At 45.0% G+C, this 16,023-nt stretch overlaps 1 protein-coding gene across 3 annotated transcripts in view; it reads right to left on the bottom strand.

Annotated features, from left to right (window-relative positions):
* Positions 1 to 16,023, bottom strand: part of LOC102560254 (ubiquinol-cytochrome-c reductase complex assembly factor 1) — a 150,215-nt gene that overhangs the window by 130,832 nt on the left and 3,360 nt on the right. For 2 of the 3 annotated variants that reach the window (XM_014598389.3, XM_014598386.3), the window contains exons 2-3: positions 13,717 to 13,821; positions 8,109 to 8,213 (exon numbers count right to left, since the gene is read on the bottom strand). In XM_014598389.3, the coding sequence (XP_014453875.1) occupies positions 8,109 to 8,213; positions 13,717 to 13,821 (210 nt within the window). The remainder of the gene's footprint in view (positions 1 to 8,108; positions 8,214 to 13,716; positions 13,822 to 16,023) is intronic. The other variant, XM_019485556.2, reaches the window with a different exon arrangement.

Genomic DNA, 16,023 nt, shown 5'->3' with positions numbered 1-16,023 from the left:
CCAGGTCGAAACCGACCCATCCACCACGACTCTCTGGGTGCAACCCTCCAGCCAATTCGCCACCCACCGGACTGTGTAGTCATCCAAGTCACAGCCTCTTAACTTGTTCACCAGTATGGGGTGGGATACCATATCGAAGGCCTTCCTGAAGTCTAAGTATACGACATCCACCCCCCCTCCTCCTGTGTCCAGGCATTTTGTAACCTGGTCATAAAAAGAAACTAGATTGGTCAGGCACGATCTGCCTGCCACGAACCCGTGCTGATTTCCCCTCAGCATAATTTGTCCTGCTGGGCTCTCACAAATGTGAGCCTTGATAATTTTTTCAAAGACTTTGCCAAGGATGGAGGCGAGACTGACCTAGAGCATCAGAGGTCAGTTTGAAGAGGAGCATCAGAACATGTCCGACGAAGACCTAGCTCCAATCTCGTGTTCAGCTTGGCTGGCCACCAAGCTGACTCATGCAACTGATGACTGGTAACATCTTAACGCTTGCAGAACTATCTATCTGTGTGAGTTTGAGTGTGTCATGTTTATGTGTATGAATATCTATATATGTGTATGTATGTAAATGTATCAGCCATATATGTATATGAATGTATCAATAAGCTGCTATATACATATATGTATGTTAGTGCTGTGTGAAATGGCAGAGTTCCATTTTGATGGAACAGAATTTTGTTTAGATTCAAAACAGCTGTTCCGTTCCATCGAAACAGGGTCGAAATGGCAAAACTGTTTTGACGTTTCACCCATAGGATATAATGGGGAAGGACAAAACAGCTTATAACATTGTCATTTCCGGCTTGATTTGAACGAAACTTGCAGGAATGGTAGCCCCTTCTGAGGGCATGAAGCCTGCCAAGTTTCAAGGAGATACGTGCAGGAGGTTCAGGGAAACTGCACCCCAATATTTTGAAAGCAAAACTTGTGTCACGTGTATGTGTTAAGCCACAGCTGGGTCAAAACTGCAGGCATGCTAGCTCCTGCGGAGGCCACAAAGCCTGACAAGTTTCAAGGAGATAGGTGCAGGGGTTTGGGGGAAACTGTACCTCACACTGTGGACACGCAAAACTCGTAACATGGGTGGACACTGTGTGTTAAGGCACAGCAGAGTAAAAGCTGCAGACCTGTTAGCCCCTGCTGAGGCCATGAAGCCTGCCAGTTTTCAAGGAGATAGGTGCAGGGCTTCTGGGTTTTGGGGCCCTGCACCTCTAGCTGATGACAGGCAAAACTCGTGTCATGGGTGCTTGTGCAACTGTGTCTGTCTTGAGGCAAAGTGGGGTAGAGACAGGGACTACTGCAGGCCTAGCTGCTAGGCCCTGCTGCAGCCAGAAAGCCTGCCAGCTGTTAAGGAGATCAGTGCAGGGGAGTTCTGCTGCTGACAGGCAAAACTTGTGACATGGGTGCTTGTGCAACTATCTGTGTCTCGGGGCAGAAACAGTTCCCGGCTCTGTACTGATTCCTTCCTCTCCTTAGTCTGTGGTTTCATAGGTGTTAACCCTTGCTCATTAACTCGTTATCCTAGCTAGCTACTGTGTTACGCAATCAATCTCATGATTCACTCAGGGACCAGCTCAATACACAGTAGCTAGCAAGTTTCATTCAAATCAGGCCAGAAATGACAGTTATAGCCTGCTTCGACCTTCCCCACTATAGCCTATGGGCAAAACGTCGAAACAGTGAAGCGTTTTGACTTGCCCCTTTTTGTTTTGAGGCTGTTTAGACCATATCTGTTCCATTTCGTTTTGCTGTTTTGACCTTGAAACGGGTTGAAACAACATCGAAACAAAACTGGCAGCGAAATTTCACACAGACATAATATATGTGAATGTCTATGTGTAAAGTAGGATATCTTATCTTTCATTTTTTTTCTTCTATTTAAATGATCTATTTAAATGATATTGCCTTATGCCTTGATAAAAATCCTGCTTGTTTTTATTTACCCACTGCATGCCTTGTGCGTACAATTCCTCATATCCCCATCATGTCTGTTTTTTACCATCACCTCATTTTATTGGTAACCAAATTGAGATTTAGAGTTTGTGCTGAGTTCTCACAAGTGCAGAAGTCAGAAGCTTTGATTTACTATATAGCACTAAATTCTCTGAGGAAAAAAAATCACCTAAGGACATTTGACTTTTGGAGTAAACTTGATTTACAACTACAAAGATCTGACTTCTATTCATAGCTCCACCACAAATTTGTTATGTAAAACCTAAAGCAGGGGTGTAGGTTGTAGTTGTGTTGGTCTAAAGACACAGGCAGACAAGGTTCTTTGGGTAAATCCAACGTCTTTTATTAGACCAACTAAATATAGACATTGGATGTATGACAAAAAACCTAAAGCAGGGCACCTACTCCCAGTTTCAGTTATCTTTCCGAAAGGGATATCTGTCTCCATCCTAGAAGACTGGTATAAGATATCATATAAGTGAAGCAGTGGAATGCAGAAAATTAGAAATCATCTACTTCACCTACTCTACTCCAAAAAAGACCAACTCAGGAAAGAAATCACTATATACTACAACAACTTAAAAGACAGAAATCCATGCATGTTCCCTGACAATATACAGTGGATACAAAGAGACTACTAAAAACTTTCTACAGACTTCATCCTACATAAAAAGAAGAAATGGAACAAATTACTCCAAGAACAAGCTCTCCAGCCACAAAACAACCATCAGAGGAACAACATCAACACCTTACAACATCCCAACCTCAGACTCGATGAAACTGAAAGCAGGAACCAACCCACAAATATTATCAATTTCTCTACACACACGCTTACCAAAACTGAAAAATCTGTCTTTTCCACAGGCCTAAATATCTGTTCAGAAAAATACCCTAACAAAATACTTCAATGTGGAGAACTAGAAGAATTCTTCCGACACCTGCTCCTCAAAGAATATTTCCACGACCAAACTGAACCCACTCCCAACAACAACTCATCCTCTGACAACATTCAGGAAACAATCAATGTCAACAAGCCCAAAAAAAAAATCACATTGGACACCTCGCAGTGGACGAAACCCTAAACTTCACCGCTACACTGACTGCTTCAAGGAAAGAATGAACAATGAAATAATCAGCAACACACGCCACCACAACAACCTCTCTCTACCAGAGAAAAAGGCCATAGAATCTCTAAGATCTAACCACCAAATAGTAATAAAACCAGCAGATAAAGGAGGAGCCACAGTCATCCTAAACCGTGAGGATTACATAAAGGAAGCCAACAGACAGCTCTCTGACACCACCTACTACAAAGAACTACAAGAAGATCTTACTCCCCTTTTCACCAAAAAAAACTCAACAATACCATCAAATCATTTCCATCAAGACTACAAGAAAAACTACAGACCTTGATCCCCCCACTACCTAACCCAGGGACTTTTTACATGCTCCCTAAAATCCACAAGCAAGGGAACCCTGGCCGACCTATCATATCCAACCATGGGACCCTAACTGAGGAAATATCAGGTTTCGTTGAATAAATCCTAAAACTGCGTGTCACCCACAGAGCAAGTTTTGTACAAGACACTACAGACTTTCTACAGAAACTTAAAAACATAGACCACCTTCCCAGCAACACACTCCTAGCCACCATGGATGTTACCAGCCTATACACCAACATCCCACATCAGGATGGTATCCAAGCCTGCCTTACATATTTACAGGAACAAGTTTACAACTCAGAATACAGGCCCAAAGATATCACTGAGCTTATACACTTCATCCTCACACACAACAATTTCACTTTTAATAATCAACACTTCCTCCAGATGACGGGAACAGCTATGGGCACTAAAATGGCCCCACAGTATGCCAACCTTTTTATGAGCCACCTAGAAGAAGACTTCCTCAAGAACTGCACAATCAAACCCTTGCTATACTTAAGACACATCAATGACATCTTCATCATTTGGACTGAGAACCTGCAATCTCTGATTGAGTTCCATCAGAAATTCAACAGTCACCATCCCTCCATTCGACTTCCTTTAGAATATTCCAGCACCAACATCTCCTTTTTAGACACAATGATCAGTATCCAGAATGATAAAATGCAGACCACGGTATACAAGAAACCCACAGATCAACATACATATCTGCATAGAACCAGCAATCACCCGAAACACACCAAAAAAGCTGTGATATACAGCCAAGCCCTCAGATACCACCGCATTTGTACTGAAGAGAACACCCAGGATTGCCACCTCACCAACCTTAAAAAGGCTTTCACCCAGCAAGGACACTCCTCCAGAAAGCTAGATCGCACGTTTGAAAGAGCCACCCGGATACCACGTGAAGAACTGCTGCAGTACAGAAGAAAACCCCCCCACAAATCGCACACCGCTGGTTATGACCTATCACCCCTCCCTTGAACCTGTACAGAAAATCCTCAAAAAATTGCAACCCATACTAGACAGAGACCCTATTCTTAAAAAGATCTTCCCAGAGCCACCCATCCTAGTCTTCAAACAAGTACCGAACCTTGCTAACCTCATCACCAGAAGCAAACTTCCTCAAGCCCAGAACACAACAAAAGGATCCAGACCGTGCCATGACAAGGAATGCAAAACCTGCCGACACATCTCCACCACCCCCACTATTACTACACCCCACAACAGAGCCATCAGCATCCCTGGATCTTACAGCTGCACCTCCAGAAATGTAATACACCTCATCCAATGCACCAAATGCCCTGATGGAAAATACGTAGTAGAGACCAAACAACAACTGCGCACCAGAATGAACACACACCGGAAAGCTATCAAAGACAAATGTGGGGGCACATTTCTCACAAGAAAACCACACTCTCCAATCTCTCAGTCCTGATCCTCAAACAAAACTTACAAAACACTTCCCAGAGACGAGCCTACGAACTCTACTTCATCAACCTCCTGGATACTAAAAATCATGGACTAAATATAGACACTGGATTTATGACACATTATAACCTGCCTGACATTTGACTCCCCAGGTATCTCTCCACTTTCATACCCCTTCTCTCTCTCTCCCCCCCCCCCCCCCCCCCCGCCTCCTGTCTTTCACCCATTGACTCCTCAATCTACATTTTCACTGTCTACCTGTCTTGTATGCATACCAGCCCAGCCGCTGGCTTCTTTATTTTTCATTCCATCCAAGAAGAGCACACACCAACTGCTGAAACTTCCTTAGCCTGACAAAGGGTTTTTGAACCTGAAAGCTTGCTTAATAACTATTCTCCAACCATTTGGATTGGTCTAATAAAAGATATTAGATTCACCCAAGGAACCTTGTCTGAATACAACCCAGAGCAGTTAAGTCTCCTTGTTTTGACAATACTACTTGAAAACCACCAATCAGTGCTCACAATTAATTTAAAACCATTTTTCCACCATGACTGGAAAGGAGAGACTACAACTGAAAGATCATTCATTTTCTCTGTTCAAACTATTAAGGCTTTCATCCATACCCTTAGTTCAAGTCTCAGCTAAAGTAATTACCTTTTTTGTTTCCTGAATACTTGCTCCCCTTATGCCCATTTAAAATAGCATTGTGTAACATGGCATCCTAAAACCTGTGGAATCCGCATCCTTTTCCTGAACCCTTTAAAAGCAGTGGCGTTCAAATTCTTCAGCACCACAGGTGGAATGTATGGCATGGGGCTAGTCTGTGGGTTATATGCCATGAATGTGGTTTGTCCGTGGACCTGGTTCAGCAGAATGTCACCGCATAACGATGGCCCATGGTGCAATCTAACATGTTGGTGCAAGCCTAAGCACTAGATCCAGCCAAAGAGTGACTATATACCAGCACAGTTGGTTTCACAGCACCATGTCATCCAGACTGCAAGGCTCCCCACAGGCCCAAAAATTTGGCAGCAAGTAAGCAGTGGTAGCATTAATTGCCCTAGTTCCAGGAGCAATTAATTCTGCTATCAGTCCCCCAACTGCCAAATTTCAGACCCATGAGGAGGAGGATATGGTTCCATGAGCCAGATCCAGCCTATGGGTTGGAAACTGAGCACCACTGCTTCAAAATATAGATGTAATAGGTGTTTCTGATCGGGGGGGGGGGGGGGGGGGGGAGGGGGTGGAGAAGAAGGAAATCACTGTGTAGTAGATACTTAGCTTGCCTGTCATTTTCAACTACATTTTGAGTTACATGATGTGAAGTTCAAACCAACCTTCTAGAACAATACAAAGCAGGTCCTAAACAGATAAACTCTAAAATAGTGTTAATGGAGATGGCAGCATTATTCCACCTCCTCCAGCAAATAGACTCTCTCATACAAGGACTGAGCTGATGGTGCTAAAGAGAGCCCTTGCAACCACACCATTGCCATGGCTCACTGCTCTGCCCATGCTATCTGTCTCTTCATTTTCCTCCGGTAAGCTTTTTGTCCCTGCCTTGACCATCTCCATGCTTAAGCCTTTCAGTACCTGCTATACCCTTATCACCCTGTTGGACTACAAAACTTGGCTCTGCAAATGATATCATACTTGGTTAGCTAAGAAGTAGCTCAGCGCTAGGATTTAGGTGACTTGGGCAATCTACACGTTACGACATCAAACTACACATAAACCATGACATAGATGGCAATTTACAACACCATATAACGGCAAACCAGCCATAAAATTGTTCCACGTATAATATAGAGCATTTTTATGGTTGGTTTGTATGGCACCTTCTATTGAACATGTAGCTGGGTCAACAATGAACTGATCGTAGGTTTGGGAAGGGGACCATACCACTGTCTGGAACCAGCCCCAGGGCAGTACCTGCCAGGCCAACAGATTGTTGGCCCTGGGGCCCCATACCTGTGAGCAACCAGCTTTCAACTTGCTGGTGCAGGGGGAGCCTGGGATCATAATCCTGGGCTTCCCTATGCTGGCAAGTATCCTCAATCCCCAAAATCACACCTTTTGTCATGCACATGTGAATTGTGCATGTGTGATTACTGAGATTGGGGATCAGATCTCATGGCACATTTAAATGAACATCTGCTAGGGTTCTTGGATTCCATACTAAACACTATCCCTGGATTGCTGAGTAACTTTGGGCAAGTCACATCAGCTCTGCTTTGGGATTCTTATTTGTAAAATGAGGATACGATACAAACATCTTTTGGAAAGCACCTGAAGATCTACAGAGGAAAATTCTAGATATATGGTAGGCTATAGTTGCAATAGTAGTGGTCTATTTCTCCCACACTTTTCATTTATTTCATTTGAACTTTTCCTCACATCTAGGGGGAAAACACTCCACGTTAAAATATGTAGAGACACTTCCATTTTCCTCTTTCAAATACATATTTTAAAACTTAGCAGTATTTTGTAGATATGGCATAGTTATCTGGCCAAGCAAAATAGCAAGCTGCGACTGCTGTTATTCCGTCCGATATATGAATTGTATTGATCCCCAAGCCTGTGAACTCACTGGATCAGAACTATCAAATATTTAAGTAGCACCAAGGGTCTTCATCAAGGACCACACCCCTATTGCAATAAGCACAATACAAACCCAAATAAGGATGGCCCTTACCCCGAAGAGTCTGCAATCAGTATAAGACAAGAGGCCACAGCAGACACAGCAAACAGATATGAGGGGCCACAAGGAAACAAGACAGTACTAGTCAACACTATATACAATGTTTACAGCACAACATACTTAGTTACAACTATTAACATTCTGTGCAACAGTACTGAATGGATATTAAAACTCTGCTGTCTTACATCATCCCCCATAACATGGAGGGAACATCATCTTATAACTTTCAATGGAGGGACATCATTTCTGTCTCTCTTTCTGTGACAGTGAGAAGGGAACATCTGCTCTTTGTTATCATTTCCCCCTTTCCTAGCCAGGCCTTACATGACCTATACTAGAAGGAATCCATCTCCAAATATGGGGTGGACTTTGTTCTGTTAGTACTTTATCCCCTGGAAGGAAGTCTAACAGCTCTAATTAAAAGGCATGGTCTGTTATAAACTACATGCTACAACATTTCATATTTCTACCATCTCCCAGACCCTTTTAAATAATCACATACATTACATGTCTGTACAGGGACTAGCAAAAATGGGGCCTCTGGTAAGAAATAAGTATTAAGCTGTTCTAACCTTATTCGTGTTGTGAAGTATTCTGCTTTGCTGTGTAATTGCACTGTTGGTTTGCATCAATCCACCTTGAACTTTAGTCAGTTGGAATTGACCAGTTGTGTGCCTCTGGTAAGAGTGACAAAGAAGGAAAAAAAAGTGAAAAAAAAAATGTTGTTCAAGCTCACGTCCCCCCCATTCATCTAGTACCTCTGACATCCCCACATACATTAAGACACCCCATGCCTTCCTTCACACAAGTTCATTTCCTTCTAAACAGATATTTATGAGAAACCAAGGGTACAGGTTAAGTTGCTTGTTGTTCCTGCTACAGTGAAGAAAGGATTTTGGAGGATGTGGAGGGGTGTCTTAATGGCAAGGATTTTGTAACAGGTTGCCATCCTGGGAAACCTAATTTTCTGCTGTGCTGGGCACTGCATTAGCTCCCTCCCCTAGTTTTCCAATCCAAGTTGCCAGATTTTTCAAAAATGACTGTCAATAGTTCCGTAACATTGTTACCCAATTTCCATTTGACATTTATTTTAGTTTTTTTGAGGAATAAAATATTTGGTGTAAGTACAACTTGGGGTGGCTAGGCAAAACTTGATGAATTATGCTACAAGAGAGGTCAGACTAAATGAGCTTATGTTCCTTATTGTTCTTCTTCTAGTACAGTGTTTCTCAACCTGTGGTACACGTACCCCTGGGGGTACACGAGACACGGGCAGGTGGTATGCAGGTGCTACATTTTGGTCTTTGCCTGGCTCAGGCCAGAAGTTCTGGCCGTTGCCCCTCCCTCCATGTCTGGTGCACCAGGGCTTTCACTCCCCAGCAGCGTGCCGGGAGATAGGGAGGGAGGCCCCGCGCAGGTTGCTTTGCCCCAGGCCATGGTGGAGAAAGTGGGACTTGGCTCATGGCAGTGAAACCGTAAGTGCCATGGTGGCACTTCCAGTTTAGCTTTTGCCGTGTTGATCAGCAGGGGGTACATAAAGGTACCAAAGGTTAAGAACCATTGTTCTAGTAAATTTATAAAATAAAACAGGATGCATATAATTCTGCCTGGACAATTTATGAACAACCACTTGCTCAGGCATTCACTCACCTGTTTATCAATAGATATTACAGGATCCTCCATTTACATATTTTGCAACATATTCATATGCAAGTTTAATGGGACAGGCTTTGGCTCCTGAGTGCAACAGCTTTATGACTGCTCAGAGCTCCAGTATTAAACTGAAGATAGGCCCGTTGAAAGTCTCTGGGTTAAGATTAGAGGGGAGAGCAACAAGGGTGATGTCGTGGCGGGTGTCTGCTACAGACCACCAGACCAGGAGGATGAGGTAGATGAGGCTTTCTTCAGACAATTAGTGGAAGTTGTCTCCAGATCGCCGCCCCTGGTTCTCATGCAGGACTTTAGTCACCCTGGCATCTGCTGGAAAGGCAATACAGCAGTGCACAGGAAACCCAGGAAGTTTGTGGACAGCACTGAAGAAAACTTCCTGGTGCAAGTGTTGGAGGGACCAACTAGGGACTGTGCTCTTCTCGATCTGCTGCTCACAAATAGGGAAGAATTGGTGGGGGATGTAGAAGTTGGCAAGTTGGGCAGCAGCGACCACGAGATAATTGAGTTCAGGATCCTGACAAAAGGAAGAAAGGAGAGCAACAGAGTATGGACCCTAGACTTCAGAAAAGCAGACTTTGATTCCCTCAGGGAACTGATGAGCAGCATCCCCTAGCAGGCCAGTCTGAGGGGGAAAGAAGACCAGGAGAGCTGGCTGTATTTTAAAGAACCCTTGCTGAGGGCATAGAAACAAGCCATCCTGATGTGCAGGAAGAAAAGCAAATATGGCAGGCAACCAGTTTGGCTTAGCAGAGAACTCTTTGGTGAGCTTAAACACAAAAAAGACACAAGAAGTGGAAGCCTGGATAGATGACAAGGGAGAAGTATAAGAATATTGCTCAGGCACGAAGGGATGAAATCAGGAAAGCCAGTGTAATTGGAACTATAGCTAGCAAGAGACTTGAAAAGGTAAGAAGTGTTTCTATGAGTACGTTAGCAACAAGAGGAAGGTCAGAAAAAGTATGGGTTTCTTACTCAGTGGGGGAGACAAGGATTGTGACAGATAATGAGGAAAAGGCTAGTACTCAATGCCTTTTTTACCTCAGTCTTCACAGGGAAGGTCAGATCCCAGACTACTGCAGCAGGCAGCATAGTTTGGGGAGAAGGTAAGCAGTCAACAGTGGTGAAACAACAGGTTAGGGACTACCTAGAAAAGCTGGACATATACAAGTCCATGGGGCTGGATGCAATGCACCCAAGGGTGCTAACAGAGTTGGCTGATTTGATTGCAAAGCTGCTGGCCATTATCCTTGAAAACGTGTGGTGAACAGAAGAGGTCCCAGACTACTGGAAAATGGCAAATACAGTGCCCATCTTTCAGAAAGGGAAGAAGGAAGATCCAGGGAACTAGAGACCAGTCAGCCTCACCTCAGTTCCCAGAAAAATCATGGAGCACATCCTCAAAGAATCCATTTCTAAGCACTTTGGGGGAAAAGAAAATGATCAGGACTAGTCAGCATGGATTAACCAAGGGCAAGTAATGCCGGACTGTCACAGAGCACTTAGGTGCCCTGCTCCTTTGAAGAGTGGAAACTGCTAGGGGAAAAGCCCTGGCAGTGAGTGGGGAGCCCAAGATGCTGGTTACCAGGGCAACCAGAGCGAGGTAGTGACCCACACCTGCCAGCGGCCAGCTGACCAGAAGGGGCAGGGCCTAGCTCACAAACCCCAGGGCTGAGGCCGGATGGCTGTTCCCTGTCAGCAGCCAAGGAGCTCTCCCAGAGCCCCCAAAGGGGAGAGGCCTGACTGCAGGTACAGCCTCTGATATTGGTGAGGAACGGAGCACCCCGGTGTGGCTTGAAAGATGTTATAGCCGGGTGGCTTGAATTTATGTTATAGCCCAGGGGCTTGTGTTTTGTTTGCTGTTTAAGACCGATGGTTTGGGTGAGGCTATTAGGGGAAGAAGGCGGCCTCATAGGGGACCCACGGCAGCATGGGGACCCCGGCGCCAGAGACGGTGCAGCATTTTGCAGGGTCCACCGACCCCAGCGCCAGAGAGGGCGCAGCACTTTGCAGGGCTGTAGAAAGCCCAGGTGCCAGAGAGGAGCAGAGTGAGACAGGGCTGCGGAGAGCCCGAACGCCAGGGAGGCACAGAGACAGGGCTACGGAGAGCCCGAGCGCCAGTGAAGGCACAGTGCGAGACAGGGCTGTGGAGAGCCCAGGGAGGACCAGGGGGCCAAATTATAACAAGGCCCAAACCAAACAATGTCAGTCCCAGCTGCGAGGCTTGGGGCATGGTAAAAGGGTGGCTGGAGCCACACATAGCCCATAAGGCTAGGGTGCCCCGAAACACTCACTGCAGAATGGGACCCACAGGGAGTCCAGGAGCCCACAGCGTCAGACTACAGCAAAACCGTGTCCAAGAAGACGTAAAGGCAGCCTCCCTAATATATATTTACCAACAAAGATGTGGCAGGAGAGAATCGAGGGTGCCCATTGGGCCAACTTGGCATAGTAAGGGGGTCTTGGGGAGATCACGGCCATCCGGCAGGACCCTGTGCCGTGACACTGACCAACCTGACTGCCTTCTGAGGTAATTGGCTCTGTGGATGCAGGGAAAGCAGTGGATACATCTTGACTTTAGTAAGGCTTGTGATATAGTCTCCCACAGCATTCTTGCAAGCAAGCTGAGGAAGTATGGGTTACATGAATGGACTGTAAGGTGGATAGAAAGCTGACTGGATCATCAGGCTCAACAGGTAGTAACCAATGGCTCAATGTCTAGTTGGCAGGCAGTATCAATTAGAGTGCCCCAAGGGTTGGTCCTGGAGCCAGTTTTTCAATATTTTCATCAATGACTAAAAAGATGGGATGGATTACACCCTAAGCAAGTTCACAGATGATACGAAGCTAGAGGATGTAGTCGATACAATGGATGGTATGGCTAGGATTCAGAGTGACCTAGACAAATTGGAGGATTGGGCCAAAAGAAATCTCATGAGGTTCAACGAGGACAAGTGCAAAGTCCTGCACTTAGGACAGAAGAATCCCATGGGCCACCATAGCCTTGGGACTGACTGGCTAAGCAGCAGCTCTGCAGAAGAGGACCTGGGGGTTACAGTGGACAATAGGATGGATATAAGTCAGCAGTGTGCCCTTGTTGCCAAGAAGGCTAACAGCATACTGGACTGCATTAGTAGGAGTGTTGCCAGCAGACCGAGAGAAGTAATTATTCTGCTTTAGTCTCCACTGATGAGGCCACATCTGCAGTACTGTGCGCAGTCACGTGCCCCAGCCCCCTCACATAGAAAGGATATGGACAAGTTGGAGACAGTCCAGCTGATGGCAACAAAAATGGTGAGGCAGCTGGGACACATGACTTCTGAGGAGAGAGTGATGGAACTGGACTTATTTAGTCTGCAAAAGTGAAGACAGAGTGGGGATTTGATAGCAGCCTTTAACTACCTGAAGGGGGGATTCTAAAGATGGAGCTAAGCTGTTCTCAGTGGTAACAGACGACAGAACAAAGAGCAATGGTCTCAAGGTGCAGCAAGGGAGATTTAGGTTGGATATTAGGAAAACCTCTCAGTATGAGGATGGTGAAACACTGGAACAGTTTTTACCTAGAGAGACAGTGGAATCTCCATCCTTGGAGGTTTTTAACACCCAGCTCGATAGAGCCCTGGCTGGAATGATCTAGTTAGAGACAGTGCTGTTTTGAACAGGTGGTTGGACTAAATGACCTCCTAAGGTCCCTTCCAACCCTAATTTTCTATGATTCTATGGTTTGAACAAAAGCACTGCCATGAGGAAGAAGTAGGCACAAGAACAGTCCAGCTATTTTGATCTCTTACTTGTGGAGGCTGTACCACCTCAGCTTTTCAAGATTTTTTTTCCCTCTCTCTGGATGCCCAAATAGCAAAACTTGTAAAGAGTGCTTCCCTCCCTTTGTAGATAGCATACGTTCAACTATATTATTTCACATACCGCCTTTAAAAAAAATTAATGTTCCATCAATTCACATCATAAATGAACATACCACTAATATACAATGCATGTACTGAAAGGCATCCTATTTCTTTTTTTTTTTTTTTTTAATATAAGTTAAGGTCAGTGTCAGGCCATAGACGTGCCTGAGGCCTTCACGTAAGTAAATCTATCCTGTTAAGCTAAGCTATATTCATTTGCTGAGAGCAAAACTATTATGCATAATGTTATTAATTTGTTAAAAGTATAGCGTAAGCACTTTATTGCAGAAGTCATTAGGATCAAGTAATTCCAAACTTTTAAAAATATTTAATGACCATCACAAAATATTGTTATTTAAGAGAGAGGTTGCAAATATTGGAGATATCTCTATATTCATACTACCTTGACTGAATGCTGTAGAGCTTTTTCTTTTGGTTTGTTTTTTCAATAAAGAAGTAATTTTCACAACCAAAATGGCAAGCGTGGCCTAGCTTGTCACAGAACCAAATGGTGAGGTCTTTGCCCTAATCACAGGCTCAGGGCCTTCCCAATAATGAGGACCTCATCAAATCTCCAACTCTTACATAGAGTAATTAAACATTCTACCTGAGAAGTACTATAGAGCTTCCTTTCCCACTTTCCTTGGCCCAAGGTCATCTGGAATAATCCACTGTATCCTGTAATCCAGTCAGTCATTCCAGTCAGGTGCTTCTAAAACAGATAGTTAGCATATGCACAGTCATTAACAGTGAACAGAAGCACTCTGTAATTGAAACATACCACTGATAATAACAATCAAAAAAGACAAAGACTGCTGGAATCTCCAATTTAATTATAACTCTGAATTGCAGGCATGCCCGAAACCCTGAAGTAATGCAAAATCTCCTCTCAATCAATTTGATGGCCATTCATAAACTCACACAGTAGCATCACATGCTGTTTGGAAGTCACACTACCATGTGCAATGTTTTGTTCAAAGTCTGCCATGTATTTGACAGGTCTGAGGCTTGCTGGTTGCAGTGGAGTCGTGAGGCTCCAGGTGAGCTCAGCTTAGCTGCCTAGGATGCCAGCTTTTGGGCTGAAAAACCCTTTGCCTGCCTGAGACAGCACCTGCAGTTGGTGTGTGTGCTGGGCCCGGATGGAAGGAATAGTAAAGAAGCCAGAGGCTGGCCTGGCATGCAATGCAGGCAAGAAAGCCAGTCTGTGAAAATGGAAATAGAGGCATCAGGGGGTGAGGGACAGGCTGGGGTGGGGGCAGGGGGTGTTGTAGAGCAGGTAAAAGTGGAAAGGTACCTGGGGAGTCAGATGTCCAGCAGTTTGCAGTGTGTCAGAATTCCACTGTCTAATCTATATCGAGTCCATGAGTTTCTGTGCCTAGGAGGTTGATGAAGTGAAGTTCATAGGCCCAGCTGTGAAAAGTGGTTTGTAATTTGTTCCCTCTCAGGATCAGTCCTGAGAGACTGGAGGCAGAGTCATTTTTGGGGGAGGAATGTGCCCCCACAGGTAGTTGCGTATTGTTGTCTTTAATAGATTCTGGTGTGCAATTTGTGGGGGTACTGGAGACAGTTGGCAGGTTTTGTGTTTTGAACTGTAGGAAGTTGGCTTCAGTTCTGGTGATGAGGTTAGGTGCTTGTTTGAATGTACAAACCACTTTTCAGTGCTGGGCCTATCAACTGCACTTCATCAGCCTCCTAGGTAGTAGGTACAGAAAGTCATTGACTCAATATACACAGTGGAACTCAGACACACTGCAATCTGCTGGACATCTGACTCCCCAGGTACCTCTGCAATTTTACCTGCACTGCTACATCCACCCTCTCCCCCTCCCCCCCCCCAACCCCAGCCTGTCCCTTACCCCTTGACACCTCCATTTCCATTTTCACTGACTGGCTTTCTTGCCTGCATTGCATGCCAGGCCAGCCTCTGGCTTCTTTACTGTTCCTTCCATCCAGGACCAGGAGACACACCAACTGCAGGTGCTTCCTAGGCCTGACAAAGGGTTTTTCAACCTGAAAGCTTCCTAAGATATATTTCTCTATTTTGTTTTTTTCATAACAAAACATATAAATATAAAACCACAAAATAAGCTATCACACACCACAAGTAACATATATCCAACACAACATATCTTTACTTCTTGCTGTTAATCCCTTTATAAAAGAAAGGCTCTGTGACAGGTCAGTTTGACTACTTTAGATGGTGTTGACTTCTGAGTCACTACGTTATTTTTACCTGCTGCTGTTTATAGTGGTGGACTGGACCGAGGCTGTAGGGGAGGAGGAGGCCTCACTGGGGCACACTGCCATGTTGTGCAGAGGCCCCAGTGCCAGGAAGGGCACACCTGAACACACACACAGTCTCACCCACGCATGTCACGAGTTTTGCCTGCCTGCAGCCAGAGGTACAGGGCCCCAGAACCCAGACTCCCCTGCACCTATCTCCTTGACATCTGACAGGCTTCATGGCCACAGCAGGACCTAGCAGCCAGGCCTGCAGCAGTCTCCCTCACCCCAATGCCCCAAGACAGACAGTTGCACAAGCACCTATGTAACAAGTTTTGCCTGTTAGCAGCCAGAGATGCAGGGCCCCAGAACCCAGACTCCCCCTGCACCTATCACCTTGACATCAACATGTGCTGGGATGTGTGCTCTTGCTGGCCACCTGTGGGCAGAGAAGCAGCAGTGAATTATACTGCTCGCTAAAATGATTAGAAGGGCAATGTTGTGGGATTGGCATGTAAATACTTTTCAGATCCAGAATAAATGTGACGTCTGTTCATAACCTAAACTACCTCCATGTAATCACCTCACCAAATGTAGGATTTGGTTTGGTTTGGGTTTTTTGACAAAACAGAGTATTTTATACAAAAACTAGGTTGATCAGTATTAATAATATTCCCATCTTTTTTAATTG

This window comes from Alligator mississippiensis, chromosome 9, assembly GCF_030867095.1.
Source record: "Alligator mississippiensis isolate rAllMis1 chromosome 9, rAllMis1, whole genome shotgun sequence".
In the NCBI taxonomy this organism is placed as follows: Eukaryota; Metazoa; Chordata; order Crocodylia; family Alligatoridae; genus Alligator; species Alligator mississippiensis.
The sequence above is the reverse complement of the archived record's forward strand: the minus strand, read 5'-3'. Positions and strand labels throughout refer to the sequence as shown.